Source organism: Petromyzon marinus, chromosome 11, assembly GCF_048934315.1.
Source record: "Petromyzon marinus isolate PM22_M1 ecotype Great Lakes invasive population chromosome 11, UKy_Petmar_22M1.pri1.0, whole genome shotgun sequence".
NCBI classification, from domain to species: Eukaryota; Metazoa; Chordata; class Hyperoartia; order Petromyzontiformes; family Petromyzontidae; genus Petromyzon; species Petromyzon marinus.
Window position 1 is genome coordinate 15613897 of NC_133677.1, and position 24236 is coordinate 15638132.

At 46.2% G+C, this 24236-nt stretch overlaps 1 protein-coding gene across 4 annotated transcripts in view; it reads left to right on the forward strand.

Moving 5' to 3' along the window:
- Positions 1 to 22567, forward strand: part of PLEKHA1 (pleckstrin homology domain containing A1) — a 60202-nt gene extending 37635 nt beyond the window's left edge. For 3 of the 4 annotated variants that reach the window (XM_032951902.2, XM_032951901.2, XM_032951903.2), the window contains exons 10-12: positions 7282 to 7345; positions 8047 to 8136; positions 19781 to 22567. In XM_032951902.2, the coding sequence (XP_032807793.1) occupies positions 7282 to 7345; positions 8047 to 8136; positions 19781 to 20185 (559 nt within the window). In that variant the 3' untranslated portion in view covers positions 20186 to 22567. Of the gene's footprint in view, positions 1 to 7281; positions 7346 to 8046; positions 8137 to 15563; positions 15605 to 19780 lie in introns of all 4 variants that reach the window. The other variant, XM_032951904.2, reaches the window with a different exon arrangement.
- Positions 22568 to 24236: the final 1669 nt, after the last annotated feature.

The window sequence follows — 24236 nt, forward strand, 5'->3', positions numbered from 1 at the left end:
CGACTATACAATCCGCAAAGCTATCACTCAAACCATGAAGAAGAACCCTCTTGAGGAGCCTTTCAAAACCATCACTTTACCCTACATTGCTGGGATCACAAAAAAGATCTCCAAAATCTTGAATAAACACAAGATCCAGGTCCGTTTCAACACATTACATAAAATCCGTGATCTGGTTCCGTCTGTAAAAGATGTGATTCCGGACATACAATACCCTGGTGTCTACAAACTAAGTTGCCTCTGTGGTAGTAGTTACATTGGAGAAACCAAACGCCATATCTCGGACCGCATTCGTGAACATAAAGCAGACCTTAAACACGGTAGGACCAACACCTCGGCCGTAGCAGATCATTGTTCTAATTCAGTAGGCTCACATGCCATTGACTTTTCCAAGACGGAGGTTCTTTGTAAGCCATCTGGCTTCCATGAGAGATTCGTTCATGAGGCTATCCACATATACAAACACAGAGACAATTTCAACCGAGAAGATGGATTCTATCTTAGCAATCATTGGAAAGATTTGATAAATCATTTCAGTTCTTGATTGATTGTTCACGCTTACAGTGCCTTTCAGACAGCTTACATAAAAACAAATTTCGTCTCCCCCCTCCTCTTTTCAAAAAATAGATGGACTAGTCCTGGCAAACTGCCATCGTTGCGCGTGACGCAAACGTTATTTTTATATATATAAATAAATATGCCGTTTTCAAAATAAATTTATGCAAACCGACACACCTGATGATGACCGTTTGAGTTATGGTCGAAACGTCGTGAGAATTTTTTATTGTTTTATATATATTTTGTTATTTTGTTGTTTCTCTTCAACGTGACTTTACCGAAAAAACTAAGAATATGAATTACTGCAGTCACGAAAGCTTTAAATCAAAATTTAATCGCCTCTACGGGGAGGGTTTTCACATAACTTTAAGATCTTTCAACAAACTCCGGGATAAGAAAGCTCAGCTGATCGAGTCTCTCACCTTCCTGAAGAGATGCCGCGACTCTGGGGTAATACCAATCGCATTTACACTCACCTCTGCTACTGTAACTTCTTCTAATGCGAAACGAATTCTTTTCAAAACTAGTTTAGCTCTTATCTCAGAAAAAATCAGACTTATACGCACAGAACTAGATCAGTTAGACAAGACACTCTACAAATCACACTTATCATTGACGGCAATAATGTCCACATCGGATTGGGAACATGTAGACAATATGACTGCCTCTTCAGCTGCTACGATGTCGACCAAATGTAAGGAAAACCTGATTTCCAAATTTAACCTCCTCTTAAACAAAAGACCGGACCCACACACCAAAAAGTTAGACGTTAATAAAGTCGTAATTAATCGCAGTAACAGTTCTATTTCCGATGGTCTGAAATCCGTTTTAGCTAAAGGTCTAAACTTTGCAGTCACACCTAAACACATACCAGTTAATGATATAATTGCCCAAGTAGACGTTGCTCTCAGGGGCCTGGGTCACATCGCTGCAGACGTAGCAAGATCTGAAATCGCTGCAACCCTCAAAAACGCTAAGATGCCAGCTAGCAACCTCAGCAAAGATGAGCGTTTTGAATTATATAAATTAAAAAAGAGGAATGATATTGTAGTTCTCTCAGCTGACAAAGGCAATGCTACTGTTATCATGGATAAAATAGAATACAACAACAAAATTAAAGAATTACTCGACGATGGTAGTTATACAAAAATAAAAAGAGATCCCACCAACAGCCTCGTCACACAAACCAACAAAATAATTTCTGATTCAACCACATTAATTGATCAATCTAAACAGTTTTCGTTGAAACCTTCTGCTGCCAGGCCACCAAGATTATACGGCTTACCAAAAATACATAAAGTTGATACACCTCTTCGTCCCATAGTCTCTACTATCAGCTCCCCCACCTACAAACTAGCTCGTTTTTTGTCTGAAATCCTGCGTCCTTTCACTGGAAAGACCACCTCTGCGGTACAAAATTCTACTCACCTGGTATCAACAATCAAGGGTATTTCCCTGTCCCCAGACGACCTGCTTGTCAGTTTTGATGTAGTTTCCTTATTCACCAAGGTTCCTGTACCTGACACCATTGCAATCATTGAAGACTTGGTTCATCAAGGACTAAACACTGAGGTACCCCCCCTGGTGAGACACTGTTTAACCAATACATACTTCACTTGGAATGGAACTTTCTACAAACAAACTGAGGGCACCCCAATGGGCTCCCCCCTTTCTCCAGTTATAGCTAACATTTTCATGGAGAAATTTGAGACTGACGCCATCCAGACTGCCACTCTGCGCCCAACCTTATGGAAGAGGTACGTGGATGACACTTTTGTCATCTGGCCACATGGCCGGCCTGCTCTAGACAAATTCTTCGACCACATCAATTCCATACACCCAGCCATCAGATTTACCATGGAAGTCGAAATAGATGGCAAGATACCTTTTTTGGATGTCCTAATTAAAAAGAGACCTGATGGTTCAATGAGCCACTCTGTCTACAGGAAAGCTACCCATACGGATGCTTATCTGAAACCGGATTCCCACCACCATCCATCACAGAAGAATTCTCTCATCAAGACTCTGTATCATAGAGCCCAATGCATATCCGACCAGGAACACATAAGCAGTGAACTCAAGCACGTACACCAAGCTCTTAGGGCTAATGGTTACTCCGACTATACAATCCGCAAAGCTATCACTCAAACCATGAAGAAGAACCCTCTTGAGGAGCCTTTCAAAACCATCACTTTACCCTACATTGCTGGGATCACAAAAAAGATCTCCAAAATCTTGAATAAACACAAGATCCAGGTCCGTTTCAACACATTACATAAAATCCGTGATCTGGTTCCGTCTGTAAAAGATGTGATTCCGGACATACAATACCCTGGTGTCTACAAACTAAGTTGCCTCTGTGGTAGTAGTTACATTGGAGAAACCAAACGCCATATCTCGGACCGCATTCGTGAACATAAAGCAGACCTTAAACACGGTAGGACCAACACCTCGGCCGTAGCAGATCATTGTTCTAATTCAGTAGGCTCACATGCCATTGACTTTTCCAAGACGGAGGTTCTTTGTAAGCCATCTGGCTTCCATGAGAGATTCGTTCATGAGGCTATCCACATATACAAACACAGAGACAATTTCAACCGAGAAGATGGATTCTATCTTAGCAATCATTGGAAAGATTTGATAAATCATTTCAGTTCTTGATTGATTGTTCACGCTTACAGTGCCTTTCAGACAGCTTACATAAAAACAAATTTCGTCTCCCCCCTCCTCTTTTCAAAAAATAGATGGACTAGTCCTGGCAAACTGCCATCGTTGCGCGTGACGCAAACGTTATTTTTATATATATAAATAAATATGCCGTTTTCAAAATAAATTTATGCAAACCGACACACCTGATGATGACCGTTTGAGTTATGGTCGAAACGTCGTGAGAATTTTTTATTGTTTTATATATATTTTGTTATTTTGTTGTTTCTCTTCAACGTGACTTTACCGAAAAAACTAAGAATATGAATTACTGCAGTCACGAAAGCTTTAAATCAAAATGTTGATAGATGTTTTGTTTCATAGTGACGCCGAAGATTGTACTCTTTCAAAACGGCAACACTTTCGCGGCATGTTACGCAACTAGCTTTCTGGTCCTTTGTTTCCACAAAGAAGTACTTTACTCCCCATTCTTCATTGAAAACGCGACACTCGGCGTCCACTTTTCTTTTCTTAGTAGCCATAATGAAGGGTGAAGAAAACGGGATCTGAAAATGAAAAAGACATTGAATTGTTTCCTATTGAAACACAAGAAAAGCAGAGGATTCAGGGGTCACTGGTGAAGCTACAGCTCACCAAAGGCACATATAAAGTTTATAGGTACCTTTGGTAATAGAATATATCACATAATAAGGTTTACAAAATATATAAATAGGGCGGGTCTAAATAAACAGCCTAGAGACCAGCTCGATTAACACCTTAACCGGGGAATTTTTCTGAGCTGGGGATAATATTTTCGTAATAACACGAGGCTTCTATGGCCTTGTTATTCTATGTTTGTTACTTTATGACCTCTAATCACACTTGTAGTTCACTTACCTATCACTGTCAAACAAAGAAATCCTTGTTACATAGCTATAAAATGGATGACAGGCAAAAAGAAGTAAATATTTCTGGAGCGTCCGGACCTGTGTTGACAGCCAGAAAATCTGGGGGCGGGAAAGATGCGTGTTTGTGTGTGTTGCCATGGAAACCGTGGTAACGTCAGAGCGTAGGCGGAGCTACCACGAGCCGGGGAAGGACTTGGGATGGCGCGAAATAAGAAAGCATTACAATAAACAAGAAAATCTAGATACAATAATTTAAAATAGTAAATTTAAGGCACATAGCAGTCAGGAGGTCTCCGCACGCGTGAAGATCTCCTAGTATTCTAAACATAAACTTTAAATTGTATCACAACGTCTCGTGTTCCATACGTTTTATCAACCAAATTCAAGTACCGTCGGCGGGCCTGATGGACTGACGTCGCGGGCCGGATTCGGCCCGTGGGCCGTAGTTTGGTGACCCTTGCCTTAGACTATACATTGTAATATTACACTATGTATTATTCTACAAACCCTACTGTATACCACACTGCTGTATATTGACTATACAATTACGATACTATATATTACCTTATACATTCTATTAAATATTACACTATTATACAATCTACTATACACCATACCATTGACCGTCACGTGAAAGGTACTAAGAGGAAGCAAAGAAATATGTCAATGGGAGAGTGGTAGCAGGAAACTTGCAGCGGAGCAAAGACTCCGATCCGTGAAGAGAATACAAAAGCTATATAGTCAATGCCAGCGAATGGAATGTGGTCTGAAAGTCACCGTAAACGTGAACACAATCAATCAAGACCCAAAATGGTTGATCACGTCCATCCAATGATTGCTGGGCCAGAATCCATCTTCTCGGTTGAAATTGTCTCTGTGTTTGCATATGCGGATGGCCTCATGAACGAATCTCTCATGGTAGCCGGATGGCTTGCAGAGAACCTCTGTCTTGGAGAAGTCAATGTCATTTGAGCCCACTGAATTAGAACAATGGTCTGCCACGGCTGATGTGTTGGTCCTACCGTGTTTCAGGTCTGCTTTGTGTTCACGGATGCGGTCCGAGACATGTCGTTTGGTTTCCCCAATGTAACTGCTACCACAGAGGCAACTTAGTTTGTAGACGCCAGGGTACTGTATGTCTGGAATCACATCTTTTGCAGACGGGACCAGATCACGAACTTTATGTACTGTGTTGAATCGGACTTGGACCTTGTGTTTATTCAGAATTTTGGAGATGTTTTTTTTGACCCCCGCAATGTAGGGTAAGGTGATGGTTTTGAATAGCTCAAGAGGATCCTTCTTCATGGTTGAAGTGATGACTTTGCGGATTGTGTAGTCGGAGTAACCATTAGCCTTGAGAGCTTGGTGTACCTGCTTGAGTTCACTGGCAATGTGTGCCTGGTCGGAGATGCATTGGGCTCTATGGTGTAGAGTCTTGATGAGGGAATTCTTCTGGGATGGATGGTGGTTGGAATCCGGTTTTAGGTAAGCATCCGTATGTGTAGCTTTCCTGTAGACAGTGGCTCATTGAACCATCAGGTCTCTTTTTTATTAGGACATCCAAAAGGGGTAGCTTGCCATTTTTTTGACTTCCATGGTGAATCTGATGGCTTGGTGTATGGAATTGATGTGGTCGAGGATTTGGTCAAGAGCAGGCCGGCCATGTGGCCAAATGACAAGTGTCATCCATGTACCTCTTCCTTAAGGTCGGGCGTAGAGTGGCAGTCTGGATGGCGTCAGTCTCAAATTTCTCCATGAAAATGTTGGCTACAACCGGAGATAAGGGGGAGCCCATTGGGGTGCCCTCAGTTTGTTTGTAGAAAGTTCCATTCCAGGTGAAGTATGTATTGGTGAAGCAGTGTCTCACCAGGGGGGGTACCTCAGTATTCAGTCCTTGATGAACCAAGTCTTCAATGATTGCGATGGTGTCAGGTACAGGAACTTTGGTGAATAAGGAAACCACATCCATACTGACAAGCAGGTCGTCTGGGGACAGGGAAATACCCTTGATTGTCGATACCAGGTGAGTAGAGTTTAGTACCGCAGAGGTGGGTTTTCCAGTGAAAGGCCGCAGGATTTCAGACAAAAAACGAACCAGTTTGTAGGTGGAGGAGTTGATAGAAGAGACTATGGGACGAAGGGGTGTATCTTCTTTATGTATCTTTGGTAAGCTATATCATCTTGGTGTCCTGGCCGCAGAAGGTTTCAACGAGAACTGTTTGGTTTGATCAATTAATGCGGTTGAATCACAAATGATTTTGTTGGTTTTAATGACGAAGCTGTTGGTGGGATCTCTTTTTATTTTTGTATGGCTTTTTGTGTCTGTTTACTTGTGTGTAGATGTGATGTGTGTCTGTGTTTCCTTGCGTGTGTATGTAATGTGTGTTTGTGTTTACTTGTGTATGTGATGTGTCTGTGATTTCTTGTGTGCGTGTGTAATCTGTGTCTGTGTTTACGTGTGTGTGTATGGGCAGCAGTAGTGTCACGGTTAACGCACTTTGCTATGGACCCGACTACCTGAGTTCGATTCCCACTCCCGAATAACTCCAGTGACAATTATCCAAACTAGTCCTGGGCCTCTCTTAAGTCGACTCGGCCTCAAATTAGTACCTGGTTCAATATGTAAACATCACCACTAAGGAAACAAATGTGGGCATGGTACTGGCTACCCATCTCCTTGTGTGCCATGCTTGCCTTCATAGGTACTCGCTAATAGCACTTGCCCAAACAGCCTGTGTGGGCTACATGGGGGGGGTCTTTGTCTCCCCCTAATGTAATGTGCCCCCCACCCCTCAGTTTGCTTCACTGTTCTCCCTGTAATCATTGTACTCCCCTCTAACATCGGTTAACTCGGCCTGTACACTGACTTTCTTTGACATGAATTGAAAGTAAAACTTAAATTAATTCACCAAAGTGACACAGCGACCCCAACTCTCTGAAGTAATGAAGTCATGTAAATGTGACGCGATGAGACCTCGCTGAGGTACAGGAGACCTGGCTTAGGAACAGGTATAGCAGGGAAGCTGAGCAGTGCAAAGTGGTATAACCTAAACATCAAAAACACAATAAATCAGGTTTACATACAAAAATGTAACTATTACTTCTAAATATAACTGGCCTTTAATGTTATAAATACCACTAATCAATGTATGTGTTTTTCCGTGTGCAGGGAAATACTCAGGAGAGATAACTTGTTTGAAATCGTCACAACCAACAGGATTTTCTACATCCAAGTGAGTCGTCGTCACTGCCACGGCCGCGGTGCCCCTGGCGCTCCCTTCACTGCCGCCTGTTCAGGCCGCAGCCACGGAGCCGTGGCGAGGGCCGCGAGCGCGAGCACGGGCAGCGTGTCGCCCCCTCGCCACCCCACGGTTACTCTGACGCGTGGCGACGGTCCGATTCGAGAATGCGTCTTTTACTTTTGATAGTAGGCTGGCGTAGCCATTGTTGCGATCCGTATTTGTTTGTGGGTGAGGCCGCGTTGTAGTTTTGTGCCCCCTTCATCTAAAACATTACTAGCTGGTCCCACAGAGCCGTGCACTCGTGACACTGACCAAGGGATTCCGAGATTACACAGCTTTTAGATCATGTAAGATGTTGTAACGTTCTGATCCGCCCCTACTGGACATCTTCCAGTATAAATATTCTGATTTTGATTCTGAACCATATGTATGTATGTTCAACTTCTTTTGCACTGTACGTAGCCAACCGTGCTAATCGGAGGTGCAACTTCCTCTTCACAGTCATGTAAAAATTGGTTCACATAAAATTGTTACGTAACCCGTTAAAAGTATTTTTAAAATCAAAACTTGACTTATGTGTCTTCTCAAAGTTGTGCGTACAAGTATAGGATGTAGTCTTTCTCCTGGTATGAATACATGGACAAAAACGACTCAACGGTTTGATGCCTGCGCTTGGTTTGTGTTGTGATCAGACAGAGAGTCCGGAAGAGATGCACAACTGGATCAAGGCCATCTCAGGAGCCATTGTGGCTCAGCGAGGCCCAGCACGAGCTGCAGCCATGGTACGCACGCTCAGCTCTGTGACCGCGGCTCTCTGGGCTTCCTTGCCCACATCACAAAGACAAATATCCCACATATAGCCTTTCCTGACTGTTGGGGCAAGTGCTGTTAGCGAGTAGCAACCTATAAAGGCCGGCACTGCTTATGAGGGGGTGGGTCGCCAGCACCACGCCCGACCGCCTTTGTCTCCCCGGCGGCGATGTTTACACACCACACTCGGTACTCGTTTAAGGCTGAGTCGACCTAAGGGAAGCCCAGGACCGGTTCAGATATTCGTCACAGATGTTTGCCGTGTCCACATTGCTCACTTTCCCACCTACCTATCTCCTCGCAACTTTGTGAAGTAACTCCATAAGCACAGACCCAATGCAGAAGATCCCTGGGTTTGATCTTCTATGAAGATCATGGTCCATCCTAAACTGCATCCGCACAAACCATGGCAGATGCAGATACCTGATGCACATATGGAACACTTTAAACTCTCCAGTGTGCGACTGTGATAATCCAAAAACAGACCATACAACGTATAACGACTCAATGGCCGATCCATAAATACGAGGGAGACATTCCAGCGATAGACTCCGCTGCTCTTGACGTGGTTATCAGGCTTGTCTACTTGAATGTGAAATTGTAGTTGTTGCTCTACATCTACATCAGCCATATGGAAGAAGAAGATCAGCAGGATATAGGAATTAGCTTATAATTCTGAATAGTATTTTAACACGTAGGCTTTCCCAACCAATATTCATAATAAACGTTTTTGGGTTAGATCACGCTATTTATAAATGTGTCGTAACCCTCTACCACCCGACAGGGCCAATCAGTAAAAAATATGTCACGTTGACAAAAGACAAATAGTTCACTACTTTAGTCCACCGGTGTGTTGAAGAGTGAATCAACATCATTTACAATTTTTGAGTATGACGTTTCACTAGTAATTACATCCAGCATCATTGGTAGTGAACTATTTGTCTTTTGTCAACGTGACACATTTTTTACTGATTGGTCATGTCGGGTGGTGGAGGGTTACGACACATTTCTAAATAATGCGATCTAACCCAAAAACGTTTATTATGAATCTGATTATTATTGTTCTTGCACTTGTTTACCCAGGAAAGTTTCGATGAGTCTCAATACTTTTTTCCAAGAGGGTCCTGCCAAGTGTTCACAGTCGCAAGCGATAATACTGCTGTGTGTGATCCAATTGAGATATTTTAAGGTCAGTTTTCAGCAATGGGATGTTTGGCCCAAACCAGTCACACTGGATGTGTTAAGCTATGGGAGGAAACTGGAGAACATGGAGGAAACCCACGCAGAACAGAGGGAGAGAATACAAACTCCACACAGGAAGGTGCAAGTTCAGTTTCTGGTTGGGGATTGACTGAGCTCATGAACCCTCATCAATAAAGTGAATTATATTTTATGTTAAGTTAATAGTCATTGTTGATTTGAAGCTTTCGTGACTGCAGGAATCCATACTCTTTGGTTCTTTCGGTAAAGTCACGTAGTTAGAAATAAAATAAAACAAATCACGACGTTTCGATTGCAACACAAGCAAACATCATCAGGTGGGAAAACCACAGCAAGAAAAAAATTGCTGAAGTGGGAGAGAGACATGTCTCAAACCGTGTCCGCGAACACAAGGCAGATCTGAAACACGCCAGAACCAATACCTCTGCCATAGCTGACCATTGTTATAACGCTGTGGGCTTGCATGATATTGTTTTTTCCGAGACCAAGGTACTCTGCAAACCTTCAGGCTATTATCAAAGGTTTGTTCATCAAGCCATCCAGATATATAAACATAGACATAACTTCAACTGAGAAGATGGATACAAATTGAGCAATCATTGGAAGGATGTTATTAACCAGGTAAAACCTTAACTGCTTTATGGTCGTGTCTATCATATCTGCCGGGTACGAGTCTATTTTTCAGAGTTAATTTCCCCCCGCATCCCCAGCTCTCTCGGCCTCCTACTTCTAGCCCCGCCCACTCCCCCCCCCCAGCCTCACGTCCTCTCTCCCCCTAGCGCTCACGCAGCGCCCCCCTCCCCTTACCCCACACCCTCCCCTCTCTCTCCCCCCTTGCCCCTCCCCCCTTACCTATATAACCTCTTGCCACGGCAGTTCTCTCTCCCACTTCAGCAATTTTTTCTTGCTGTGGTTTCCCCACCTGATGATGATTGCTTGTGTTGCAATCGAAATGTTGTGATTCGTTTTATTTTATTGTATTTCTAACTACGTGACTTTATCGAAATAACCAAAGAGTAAGAATAGTCATTGTGGTTTGGGTAATCTGGCCCCTGCCATGAGAATGTAGAATTTTCACCAGTGGATCAGAGCCTCAATCCCCCATGTGCGCCATTTGAGTTGGAACCCACCTGGGAACTCATACCAGGAGGTAGAATCTTAAACTTTGCGACTCAATCTGTAACCAGCTTCAACGACGCTTTTTTTGGTTCATGATCGCCCAATTTGCTTTTTTACTGGCGCCTCAAAAAAGAATAGTTTACACGAAAATACGTGTTAATATTTCCTTTTATATTATTACGATAAGTAGCTAGCCTTTTCCCCAAATTACCAAAAAGTGGGAATCTTCTACAAACAAGACAGGAAAGACACGTGAGAGGATCTGTTGTGATTCCGAGGGGGTTTGAGTTGAAGGGAAGCTGACTCAAGCACAAACCGCAGCTGCTCATCTCCCGGCGCAGCTGAACCTGAAGTGTGTGCGTTTCACAATCTGAGGCTTTTATGAAGTTTGCACGATAGACAAATAACCGGTCCACATCTTCACGGCGCTGCGGCTGGCTTGTACAGCTTGTAGCACGTGCATTGAGGAAGTTGTGATTTGATGTCGCTACGAGCCTCTTTTTACCCTTTCCACCGCCGCGTCCCTCAATGGCCCCAGTGGTGATAGTGGCGGCCCATCTCCTGCGCGCTCTCTCGTACTGCTTCTGCTTGCCCCTCTTCTCAACGCCTCGCTTCCTGGCCCCCCCACCAGCATGCGCAGTGGCAGTGCCAATCGCGTTTCCTCCACCACGAGGGGGTGTACCACTCATTGTTCTTGTTTTGCATTGAGCGGGCCCACGTGGAGGGGGATGGCTCTCGTCTGTAACGTCCGCAAACCTAAGAGCTGTCGTTTACAGACCCGACTATGCTGTTGAGACTGTGCTGCAAGTGGAAACGTGTCCAGAGGGTTTTGGAGTTCAAAACAAATCCTCCTCGAAATCATTGCTGCAGAAATCTATTTATAGGCTGATGTACAAACTAATTTATTTGTACGTGGAGAGACTGACTTTTTGTCTGGGTTGTTTTTTTTCAAGGACTACTGTTCATAATAAAGGTTTTTGGGTTAGATTGCGTTATTTATAAATGTATCGTAACCCTCCACCACCCGACACGACCAAACAGTAAAAAATGTGTCACGCTTACAAATGACAAATAGTTCACCACTTTAGCCCACCGGTGTGTTGAAGAGTGAATCAACATCATTTAAAATTTGAGTACGACGTTTTGCTGGTTATTACATCCAGCATCATCGGGCAATTCGCCAGAATAGTAAAGCCCTCACTTGCTCCCGGTCTTAAACCTTTCTTATGAATAATATTGGTTGCGAAAGCCTACGTGTTAAACTGAAGGACTACTGTTTTTGCATTCACATTTTTTTTTCCAAATCTACAATGCAGGTTTTTTCCCAGCGTAGTTTAAGATAAGACTTAAAAATACAGTGACTAACCTTAACTTCCTCACCAGCATCTATGACTTAATTCTCACGTCTCATCGTTATGTTAAAGAGTTGACACAATTAGGACTAAATTTTGATTTAAAGCTTTCGTGACTGCAGTGATTCATATTCTTGGTTCTTTTGGCAAAGTCACGTTGAAGGGAAACAATAAATATATATATTGTTTTATATATTTTATTATTTTATTGTTTCCCTTCAACGTGACTTTACCGAAAGAACCAAGAATACAATCAGGACTCTTGTTTTGGTGCTGTAACCGTGAGAATTAGCGTCGGACAGTGAAATGTAAATCTATCTGATTCTGGTTATCAGTGCTGCTGCAGTTGTCTATTAGTCGTGCAAATACTACGCGCCGTCTTCACAGTGGACGTTCTAGATAATGTGATGTCATTCATAAGAGTAGGCCTTTGTGTGCCAGCATCATGGTCCAAATATTAAATATTACAGTCAATGTAATAAAATGTAATATCCATTGCAAACATCACCCGAGACTGCAAAAACTTGGTAGAATCCTCCTGAAAAATAATGCCGATACTCAGGCTTTCCTGGGTAAACAAGCGTTATATTCTAGATTTAAAGCTTTCGTGACTGCAAGGATCCATGCTCTTTGGTTCTATTCGGTAAAGTCACGTAGGTAAAAAATAAAACAACAAAAATCACGACGTTTCGGCCACAACACAAGCGGCCTTCATCAGGTGAAGGGACCAGGCTGTCTCGAGGACAGTGCTGGAGTGAAACACAGCCACGCTCAGACCGCGACCTTTAATCTGTGCGCGAGGAAACAAGGTGCCTTGACAAAGGAATTAGCATAAAAATTAGCATTTGATTGGCCGACTTAGCATGATGAACGGTGTAGAGGTGGTGTACATGCGGGTGAACATGCCGGTTGGCGAGGGGGGGAGGGGGAGTTTACCTATTGATGGTGTGAAAAGGGAATTTTTAAGAGCTGCGAAAGTTTGAGGTACCACTACTTGAAAAATATACTGTACCATTGGAAATTAGTTTAATGTTTGGTTCGATTTAGAGCATCTTTCCAATGGTTGCTTAATTTGAAACCATCTTCTTGGTTGAAATTGTGTCAGTGTTTGTAGATCTGAATTGCCTCGTGAACAAATCTCGGATAAAAACCCGTGGGTTTGCAAAGAACCTTGGTATCGGAGAAAATTATATCGTGATCACCCACAGCGTTGTAACAGTGATCAGCTACGGCAGAAGAATTAGTTCTGCCGTGTTTCAAATCTGATTTGTGCTCGCGAATTCGGTCAGAGACATGTCGCTTTGTCTCCCCAATATAGCAATCACTGCAGGTACAACTCAATTTGTAAACCCCGGGGTACTGTAAGTCAGGAATGACATCTTTCACGGATGGGATCAGATCACGAATCATCAATTCCAGACATCCCGCCATCAAATTCACCATGGAAGTGGAGAAAGATGGCAAGCTACCATTCTTAGATGTTCTGTTTGAGAGGAGACCTGATGGCTCATTGGGGCATTCTGTCTACAGGAAACCCACCCACACAGATTCCTACTTGAAACCTGATTCCCACCACCACCCAGCCCAAAATAATTATCTCATCAAAACTTTATACCATAGGGCTCATTGCATTTTGGACCAACACCACCTGACCAGTGAATTAAAACATGTACACCTGGCCCTCAAAAGGAATGGATACCCTGACCGTACCATCCGCCAAGCTGTTTCTCCCTCCATACAGAAACAACCACTTGATACTCCGGTCAAAACCATCACACTACCATATATAGCAGGCGTTACTAAAAAGATTTCCAAAATTCTAAACAAACACAAGATCCAGGTCCGGTTCAATACAGTACACAATTCGTGATCTGATCCCATCCGTGAAGGATGTCATTCCTGACTTACAGTACCCCGGGGTTTACAAATTGAGTTGTACCTGCGGTGATTGCTATATCGGGGAGACAAAGTGACATGTTTCTGACCGAATTCGCGAGCACAAATCAGATTTGAAATACGGCAGAACGAATTATTCTGCCGTAGCTGATCACTGTTACAACACTGTGGGTGATCACGATATAATTTTCTCCGATACCAAGGTTCTTTGCAAACCCACGGGTTTTTATCAGAGATTTGTTCACGAGGCAATTCAGATCTACAAACACAGACACAATTTCAACCGAGAAGATGGTTTCAAATTAAGCAACCATTGGAAAGATATTCTAAATCAAACCAAACATTAAACTAATTTTCAATGGTACAGTAAATTTTTCAAGTAGTGGTACCTCAAATTTTCACAGCTCTTAAAAATTCCCTTTTCACACCATCAATAGGTAAACTCCCCCTCCCCCCCTCGCCAACCGGCATGTTCACCCGCATGTACACCGCCTCTACACCGTTCATCATGCTAAGTCGGCCAATCAAATGCTAATTTTTATGCTAATTCCTTTGTCAAGGCACCTTGTTTCCTCGCACACAGCTTAAAGGTCGCGGTCTGAGCGTGGCTGTGTTTCACTCCAGCGCTGTCCTCGAGACAGCCTGGTCCCTTCACCTGATGAAGGCCGCTTGTGTTGTGGCCGAAACGTCTTGATTTTTGTTGTTTTATTTTTTACCTACGTGACTTTACCGAATAGAACCAAAGAGTAAGCGTTATATTTATAATAATAAATAATAAACATTTGTTATTAGCCCAGAATTTTGAAACTCTTAAGTTGAGAGTTTTCTTTGGTTTACATGAATATTACATTCCTATTGATGAACTTCCCAGGAAGTCTGTGCCCTCTGTATGTCTTTGTGGATGCTGCCTGGCGCCGTCCCTTCACACATAAGTCTGGCTCCTTGTTAAATCAGTCATGCTACAGTTGCTGCTCGTGAGACATGGGCCACCTTGTGTGAACGTGTGTGGTGTCGGCTGGCCAGTCTGCACTCTGTGGTATGGCCTGTCAAGGTTGGAATGTGTAGTGGTTCATTCGGAGATTGGAGATTTTTGATAGGTATAGCATTTTCATTCAGTGATGGGAGCCTCAATCCCACGACGGTGCGAGCTCGGGTCCCCTAATCCACGCGGTAGTGACCGGACGCTATAGCGGCGGCTATTTCGCATGATCGAGAGAGCAGAACCAGTGAACGCAGCAGGGGTCAGCCGCAACGCAACAAGGTATTTGATACAAGTCTAGGTTGTATGTAGCCCAAATACTAGACATTGTTGACCATCCACCAAAGCTACCTGACCACTTCATATAGCCTTGCTGTGCACCAAGCCTGGCACAAGTGCCCTGATGACTTCACTCTGCAGTGAAGGATTACAGTTGTTGCAGCGCGTTGCTGTGGTACAGAGCTCATGGTGGTGGAAGGGTTTCGTGTGGTGAGAATAGGGGGCATGGTGGAGTATTACAAATGTATGAAGGAAATTGCTTCAGTTTCAAATTAAATACATTTACTTTTGTCTGTTACAGTTATGTAGCACGATAAATTGCCTAAACCGCACCAAGACTTATTCTAAATCGTGGTTCAGTGTAACTCCTCCAGACTCAAATAACCAAAGAGTTGTGGGAGAAATGTTGCAAGCCGGTCTGCACTGTCACCTTGTTTACGTTGTGTTGTCTTGTTCGGCTCCTTACATGTCGTGTGCTTTCCAACGTGTCTCCTGTACGTTGTGGTGTCCTCTTGTTGATTTTCTCTATTGCGATTTTTGACGTATCTTTCAGATGAGAGAGGCCAGACGGCTGTCTAAGTCTTGTTTACCCAGGTACCTCTTCGATCCCCCCTCTTGTCAACTCTCATTGAGCTAACAGCTTGACTAACCCACTGACTTCTAATCTCATCCCTTTACACCTTCCGGAGACTTGGAATGACTCCGTAATTTGAAACGGTGTCGTCATCTCCTAACCCCATTCACCGGTGCCACCGACGCATAGCGTGGTCCCTCTCCCCCCGTGTTGAGCGCATGCTCCCACAATGATGCGTGCCCAGGTGCTTCCTGCCGGGCAGATTGGGCAACCGCAGTGCGCCGAGGAAGCCGAGTTACGCAGCAGTGACATTGGCGGTCTCCCTAACCACCAGCGACATCAGCTGCTCTTGTGCTTTGACCAAACACTCGCAAATAGCTTGAGCAAATTACCTGTTGGTGCCATTGTAGTGGATTATGTAGGAGCGAGTGTGTTGGTGTGGATTAGCTAGTGTTGCCGTATACATACACAGCGCCGAAGGCTTTATAAATCGTTGACCATTTTGAAGATGTTGAATCATTGGCCGGTGATGCTGATATTATCCATACGTCCTAGCTACCACTGGATTTACAGCACCATTATTAGAGGACAACACAACCATCATTGAAGGACTTGGTAGGCATGGCACATTGAATACAGCCTGCATAGAGCATGCCATGTGAAGAATCCCTTTCTCTACACTGCCCAAAAGGCAAATGGCCTCGATTCAATAGGAAATGCTTCTAAAGTTGGAATTTGGAAAACTGTTTCATTAAAACTAAATCTTGAGATTAGCTGCCAGCATTGGTCACTCTTTTACAGTGAATTGCCAGCCACCAGTAGCCAAGAACTCCACGAGAAGGCACAGTTAAGTGCTTGGAGTGTTGGCAGGAGACCTCCGGTGTAAAGAGAGGTGCAGTGTGATGTGCCACGGTGGCGAGATGTTAACTCCCTCGCCTGGAATACAAGAAGTTATGGGTTCGATCCCAACCCTGACGCCTGTATATTTGGAGTCTGTGTCTCTCTCCCTGTGATCGCATGGATTTTTCTGCGGGTCCTCTGGTTTTTCCCTCCACATTTAGAATCAACATGCGTTTAGAGTATTTTACTGCTATCAATTTCCACGTGATAAGCCACTTGGTTGAGCTACCAGTTACTGATAGCCAGGTCGCTAAATAGCTCAGTGGGCCTTGCCTGGTAAAAATGTTTAAAATTATAAAAAATGAGATGTAGGGGCACTCCCTGCTGAACAGGTCCCCACTCCATGTGCCTTGGCGCTCAAGAGCTACCAAACATCCCCACACCTGGCCTTTGTCTCTCCTGATGAACGCCTTCACCTCAAAAATAACTTTCATTTCTGTTCTCGAGGGAAAATTGTATTATTTTTGCTGTCATGTTAACAGAGCTGTGCCGACACGGGCAGGATCCACTGAGTTTGTGAGAGGGACTCCCACAGCTTCTCGTTGTCAGTTGGCAGTTAACGTTTAATACAGTTGAATTGCAGGAGTGAGTGGGTAGGTGCGATTTATTTAAAACATTTCAAGCTCACTGTTTCTCAAGGGAGAGCTGGGGGAGTACAATTGCAGGAATACAGGAATCTGAAACAATTGCACACATCCAAAACAGTGAATACAAATGAGTACCATTTAAATGGAGAGGCGTTCCAGTCATGCAGCTGTGAATGGTTGGTTCTACCACGTGGGGGCGAGGAACCTGCAGCGAGTTGGAGACGTTGCGTTCACTGTTGAGCCGCCGCTGCTGCTGTCTGCATGACGTCTGCATGCACACACGCGGAGTCCCCTGCTGCGGAGCCCCCTGCTGTGGACTGTACGGGAACGCTTGCATGCGGTGCGCACGGCCGTCGCGGCCGGGGTTTTGCCAGAAGAATATTCTTCCTTGCGGGATGCAATTTGTGTTTATGTTTTCGGACTACGCTAATTCACATTCGGGCATGAACAGGCTTTTAGCAGTGGCCCACCACTGAAATGTATAACATTTCGCCAGAAAATGATGTTGAATTGCAAAGCGTGGTAGTGGTGGAGGTGGTGGGGTTGCTCGGCGTGCTGGCGCCGTGTCACGGCAGCGAGCTGAGTGTCTCTGCGTGCGCAGCCAGGACGCAGCTACCCGGTGCCAAACCAGCGACTCATGGAGCAGCAGCAGCGAGTGGACGGTGTCTGGTGACCGATCCCCGCATAAAACAGCATAGAGGTTAAACTTATTTTAATGGTAATGAAGTGAAATGCTTCAAAGGGGGTCGTAGTGCAATATAATTGGTTATTGTTGTTACAGCGACGGTAATTTGTATAATTTGGCTCGCTTGTTTGTAGCGCACTCTTGTTTCACAACAGGAGTGATGTCACAGTTATCCAATGTCATTCACGTATCAGTGCTGCTCCTGGTGCTGCCCGTGCACAATCGCCTCCACAGTTGAAGAATATCAGCGTCACAGCAGCTCTTAGCTCTGTTACGTGTGGAGAAAAAGCTCGAGTGCGGTGGTGATGGTGGTGTTGGTTGAAAATGTGAATTTACAATCAGTTGGCAAAACAGTTTGAGATTGTGATGCTGTCAATGAAAAGTCACAGTTCAGCCCCTGTGAAATTCTACGGAACCATACTGCAGCCAGAGATAGCAATTTGGAAATTAAGTGGAAGATGTAAATATTATAGTGTAATTTATATGATTAAGTGGAAGATGTAAATGCTATAGTGCCATTTACATGATGACATGAAGAGTGTAATGGAATGTTTTTATGTAAAATTTTATCAAATTTTTAAACAAATAACAGGAGTGACATTTGAATGTCTACGCAATTATACTGAGAGCTCCGTGACGTCGCGCCTGTCACTCTCTGAGCTCCCTGACACGGAGTTCCTGGCGTGCAGAGGAAAAGCTGTGAGTTCAGATGGTATTGTAAGAGATCGCATAAAATACTAATTCAACCGCGGGCCCTGATTTTGGTGACAAGATGGTAACGCTTTTGTGCCACAGAAAGAGCTGCCTGGGTTCAATTTCTCTGTGGAGTGTGTATGTTCTCCCCCCGTTCTGAATGGGTTTCCTCTGGATTCTTAGGTTTCGTCACACGTTTTGGTCAATACCGGTTACACAATGTAACCGGTATTGATCAAAACATCCCGATTCTGAAAGATTAGCAGCAAGTGATTCAACTGGGATCACACAGAGCAGCAACGTCACCTACTGCAAACGCTGGGCAGGACCCTCCAGAAGAAAGAGTCTCAAGACTCAGGAGAGGTTTTCCTGGGTGAACTACAAGCAAAATGACGCCGTTGTATTAATATGGCGTTAAATACAACTGCATCTCTAAAGGCCCGGATGCAAGTCTACATTTCTAGAGAAGAGACAGTCATACGCAGAAGTGGAATGTCCAGAACCTGGCCTTTAACAGGGGGGAGGGGGAGTTAAGTAAACGATCGCAATTAAAATATATTTGCCCAAAGAAGTGGCGATGATTCTCTCAGAGTGAATTCCAGAGAGGACCTTTGCAGGGCGAGCAACGTGTGTGGAATCTTTTCATGGTGGGTGTTGTATAACTGTCCTAACTCTGGCCCAGCCCTCAAGTGTACAAAGTGGCAGTTGGCGCAGCTGTTTGCTGGTACAGGACGATAACAGCTCCCTCACTTCTCTCCCCCAAGGCATTTTGGATCCTTGCATCCACGTGAAGAGAACGGGGACATTGCTACCTCAAGTAGAGAAGCCGTCTAAGTGTGTCCATATTTCCGTTGCCCTTTCTCTTGTTCGCTGACATTTTTGTTGCAGATTTTCACCTGACAGGTTTTTTTTCCATGGTGCACCTCAAAAGAAGACTCACCTGGTGATGTGCCTTCATTCTCACCTTTTCTTCATCATGCTGATGGCTCGGCAAACATTTGCCACTCAACTCAACGCCCTTTGTATTTACCCGCACCTCCGATTAGCATGGTTGGCTACGTATGTTGCGAAAAGAAGTTCAACATACATACTGTACATTACCGACCCTTGACCCGGGATGTCTCCCTTTCCCCATAGCCGCCGGCCCCATTGTGCTTGCGGAGTGGAGGAGGGCTACGAGAGTGCAATGATGACGTCGTCCGCGGCATTGCATTTTCACGGGGTCGTGAGATGACCCGCGCTCGCCACACGTTTTAAACATCATGTGCTCCACAGCTGTTGCTTGATCGCACGCGGCCCCAAACTGACCTGCGTGCTGTTCCTCCTCGCAGGAGTTTCCAGAGACAGGCGTCGCACCTTCCACCGGAAACTCTGGGGCCAGGGACGCGTACGACGGAGGAGCCACCGATTCCGTGCCCCCCCACGACCGCACGTCTGCCGCATCCGGCGCCGCCGCAGCCGTCTCCCGTTCGCGACCCAAGTCCGCCGTTTGGCAGCCTCCTGCTGCCTTTGCACAAGCTCGGCAGTGGCAGACACAGAGCATGCGTCTCAGCGGGCAGGGAAGCAGGCAAGTAGGTAGCCGTCTGGCCCGCCAGCACAACCAGTCATCGCTGAAGTCAGCGCGCGCCACTACGGTGGCGACGGCGTCAGGGCCGTCGCGACACGGAGCCACAATCCACCACCTGTCCATCGCTGACAGCTGCGATGACGAGGCCCTGCCCAGCACTACTGTGTGAGGACCTGTGCTTGCGAAGGGATCCTCTCGAGCGTTGCTCGGCTACGAATCACCTGCCATTGGTTTATAATTCAGCTCCAAAGGGCACAACCACTGTGTGTCGCATCCCGGACAAGTCGTGCCCCCGGCCTACGAAGGCCGCGGGCAGCGCCGAGTCGGGTCGACGCGTCTCATTCAGGGCGTTTCTCTGCCGTGTTACTGTGGCCATTGTTCGCGGTGACCTGGAAATCTGCTGCTGAAGTACCTTGAAACCATCTCTCGTGAACAAAACGCGCAACTGCCATTGTGCCTGTTTAATACGGTGCCATTCTGAGTCATTGAATTTATTTAAGGTTTAGGCGTTAGCACGTATACACGTACCATGAGTACAGTTCACACGGTGCATGGCACGCTTGTGGTAAGGCAGCCCGCACCTCTTGCAGTTCCCACAGTTGTCGTTTAGGAACCGTTCGTCATGGTTTCCGAACACCCAATGGCCGCCACGGCTCATGCCCTGTGCGGAGAGCACTGTTGGGTGCAGGCCGTGGGGGGTCCAGTGCGGCTCGGAGCGGATGCGTGTGTGTGGGGAGGGGTGCCTTGCTGGCGTGTGGTGCTGCACAAACGCAATTCCTTATATTGGCAAATCTCAGTGCTCCTTGGGCAAAATGTCGGCTGTGAATTTGTATCCTTATTTCATCACCACTTGCACGTTACAGCTGCCTGTAATGTGCTGCTGCTGCTGCTCATGTTTCTGGCTGGAATTTGACACCTCGAGAATTCTGATCTGGAGTTGAATAGTGAGTGGGTGAAGAGAGGACGTGCGCTTTGTGGCACAGTTGCCCAGAATTTCCCTCTGGGTTTTTGCAAATCCACCAGTTCACCATGCAGCGAGCGGCGCAGCCGTGCATGGTCGCCTGCACACCGACACGTGTGTGTGCGCGCGCGGTAGTGTAGTGGTTTAATTCGTGGAGCTGAGTGGACTTGCCGATGACTGGTACCAGCGGTGTCAAGATCGGCCTCTGTGGAGGAGGCTCGTGAAGGATGCTACTGGGCAGTTGGAGGCAGTCGCCCTCCAACAACAACGGAGGGTGGAGGAGCGACGCTCAGAACAACGAGCGGAGCGCCGGGTGGCTAAAGCACAGCAGGTTGGCACAGTAGGGGGCACAGGTGGTGCATCAGCCAGTCATCTCAGTCAGTCGACCCGTGGCACCTGGGTCTGCCCCGTGACCTCCTGCCAGCGGGCGTTCGACACTTCACGTGGCCTCAGGGTGCACATAGCCTGGCACAAGCGTCGTGGTGACGTCACCGCCACTTAGTGGCGAATGGCGGTTGTTGTAGTGGTGAACGCACTGCGCTACGAACCCAGCGATCCGAGTTCGATTCCCGCTCATGGCCAACACCAGTGACGACTATCTAAACCAATCCTGGGCCTCCCCTAGGTCGACTCAGCCTAAAATGAGTACCTTGGGTGGTGTGTAAACATTGCCACCGGGGAGACAAAGGCGGCCAGGCATGGTTCTGGCCACCCACCCCCTCGTGTGCCACAGTGCCGGCCGTCAGAGGTACTCGCTCACAGCACTTGCCTCAACAATCTGTTAAGGCTTCACGGGGATCTTTGTGTGTGTGTGTGCGTGTGCCATTTAACCGACGAATCTGTGCTGCTTACAGTGCGGTGGGGTAATTGGGGTGTGACGTGGCCCCGCTGTCACCGCGGTTCGAATTCCTGGGCTGCCCTGATGAATGCTGCTGTGGGTGTATTGACCGCGATGATGACGCTACACGCCGTCCGCTTCACTCACAAGTGGACGTTAAAGATCCCCGACGTCATTCGCAATTGGAGGCCGCTGTGTGCCGGCGTCCGCCTCCAAATTTGCCAAATTCAAACATAACACCACAAATTACTCCTGTGGGATTATACACGCAGTAATCCAGAGTGAAAGTGAGACTCATTCTGGTCTCTTGAGTTCTCACCTGGTGGCTAAGTAAATTAAACTTGAACTGTAATGAAGATAGGCTCGGTAATATATATTGTTTATGTTGAAGGATAATAGAGTGGTGTATATACTTTTTTACGTTTTCGTATACAGTATAACGTGTTTGTAATGCACTGTTTTGATAGAAAAATTTTACTTTTTGGATAACTTGGTTAATCCTGTATCTGTATATATATCAGTATTGATTTACTTGGTGAAGGAGTGTTTTATGAAAAATGTTGAACAATGTTAAAGCCAAAAAGCAGCCGGTTTGAGTGGGGAACGGATCAAACGGACACAGGCCACGTGCAATTGCTGGATAACCTGCAAGCCACCACCCTGCGGTGACTGATCAATGAGCCAAATTCCCAAAGATCAACGTCGAAAGAGGAATCACGGTGATATTTTAAAATAAAAGACTCCGCTTTTGACGACGCGTGTGCTGTTGATTTGTTTGTGTGCCACGTTCGACGCTCGTTGCAGAGGTTCTCTGAATCCCAGCGGCCGCCCTCCTCACTGCTGCTGGGGTGAGTGTAGTTAACCGCGCTAGTGCTAATCACACAGTGACAATCATGGTGGCAATCACACATCTCTAGCGCTAATTGCACGGTGACAATCACAGCATTAGCGCTAATCACAGGGTGACAATCGCAGCACTAGCGCTAATCACGTTGACAATCACAGCACTAGCGATAATCACACGGTGACAATCACAGTGCTTGCGACAATCACAGCGCTAGCGATATTCACACATTGACAATCAGCGCTAGCACTAATAACACGGTGACAATCACAGTGCTCGTGTAGGGGTGTTACAGGAGGGTGACACGCGGTTATATAACGGTGGTCACAAACACGTCCATTAAGGCCACCACACTGGGGGGCTGTGGGGGATGCTGTGATTCCTCCCAGCCCCGCCCCTCAGTGAGAAACAGCACTAGCGCTAATCACATGGTGACAATCACAGCACTAGCGCTAATCACATGGTGACAATCAGCACTAGCGCTAATCACATGGTGACAATCACAGCACTAGCGCTTATCACATGGTGACAATCACAGCACTAGCGCTAATCACATGGTGACAATCACAGCACTAGCGCTAATCACATGGTGACAATCACAGCACTAGCGCTAATCACATGGTGACAATCACAGCACTAGCGCTAATCACATGGTGACAATCACAGCACTAGCGCTAATCACATGGTGACAATCACAGCACTAGCGCTAATCACATGGTGACAATCACAGCACTAGCGCTAATCACAGTGACAATCACAGCACTAGCGCTAATCACATGGTGACAATTACAGCACTAGCGGTAATCACATTGTGACAATCACAGCACTAGCGCTAATCACATGGTGACAATCATGGTGGCAATCACAGTGCTAGCGCTAATCACATGGTGACAATCAGTGATAGTGACAATCATAGCGCTAGCGACAATCACACGGTGATAATTACACAGCCCTAGTGCTAATCACACGGGGATAATCACAGGCCTAGCGCTAATCACATGGTGACAATCAGCGCTAGCGCTAATCACTGTGGGGGCTACCGTCCCCCGCCATCACTGAATTGTCGGGGCCGTTGCCCACCGACTCCCCCGTTCCACTCATACCTCTACCGCCAGGCTGCTCTGTCAGGTCCAGACTACCGACCCCTAATGTCTCGCCCCCCTGTACCTCTGCCTGGGATGTCGACCGCGTTTGCATAGCTTAATTAGCGGCTCGTACGCTTCGCGCTTGCGATGCGCTACCCTGTTCAACGGCGGTGTGGGGCTGTAAGCGCGCTCGCCAGTAAAATCTCCGTACCGCCCGTAAACAAACAGGCGCGGCGCGTGTTTCCCTCCCACCCGCGCTCCACGTGTGCCGACAATAATAAACACGCCCCTACCCTCTGCCCAGCCCCGTACACCAATCGCACGCGAGGGGGTTGGAGCCGAGGGATGAGCGGGCGGGGTTTCTGCCGTGTGCGCGCCGCTGATTGGGGACGCTCGCTCAGCTCTGAGTTAAAGGTCCCGCTCAAACAGTCGCGCGAATACGCGCGCGCTCGGCGCTTTAACTCGCTACTTCGCGATTAGACCCGTGTGCGG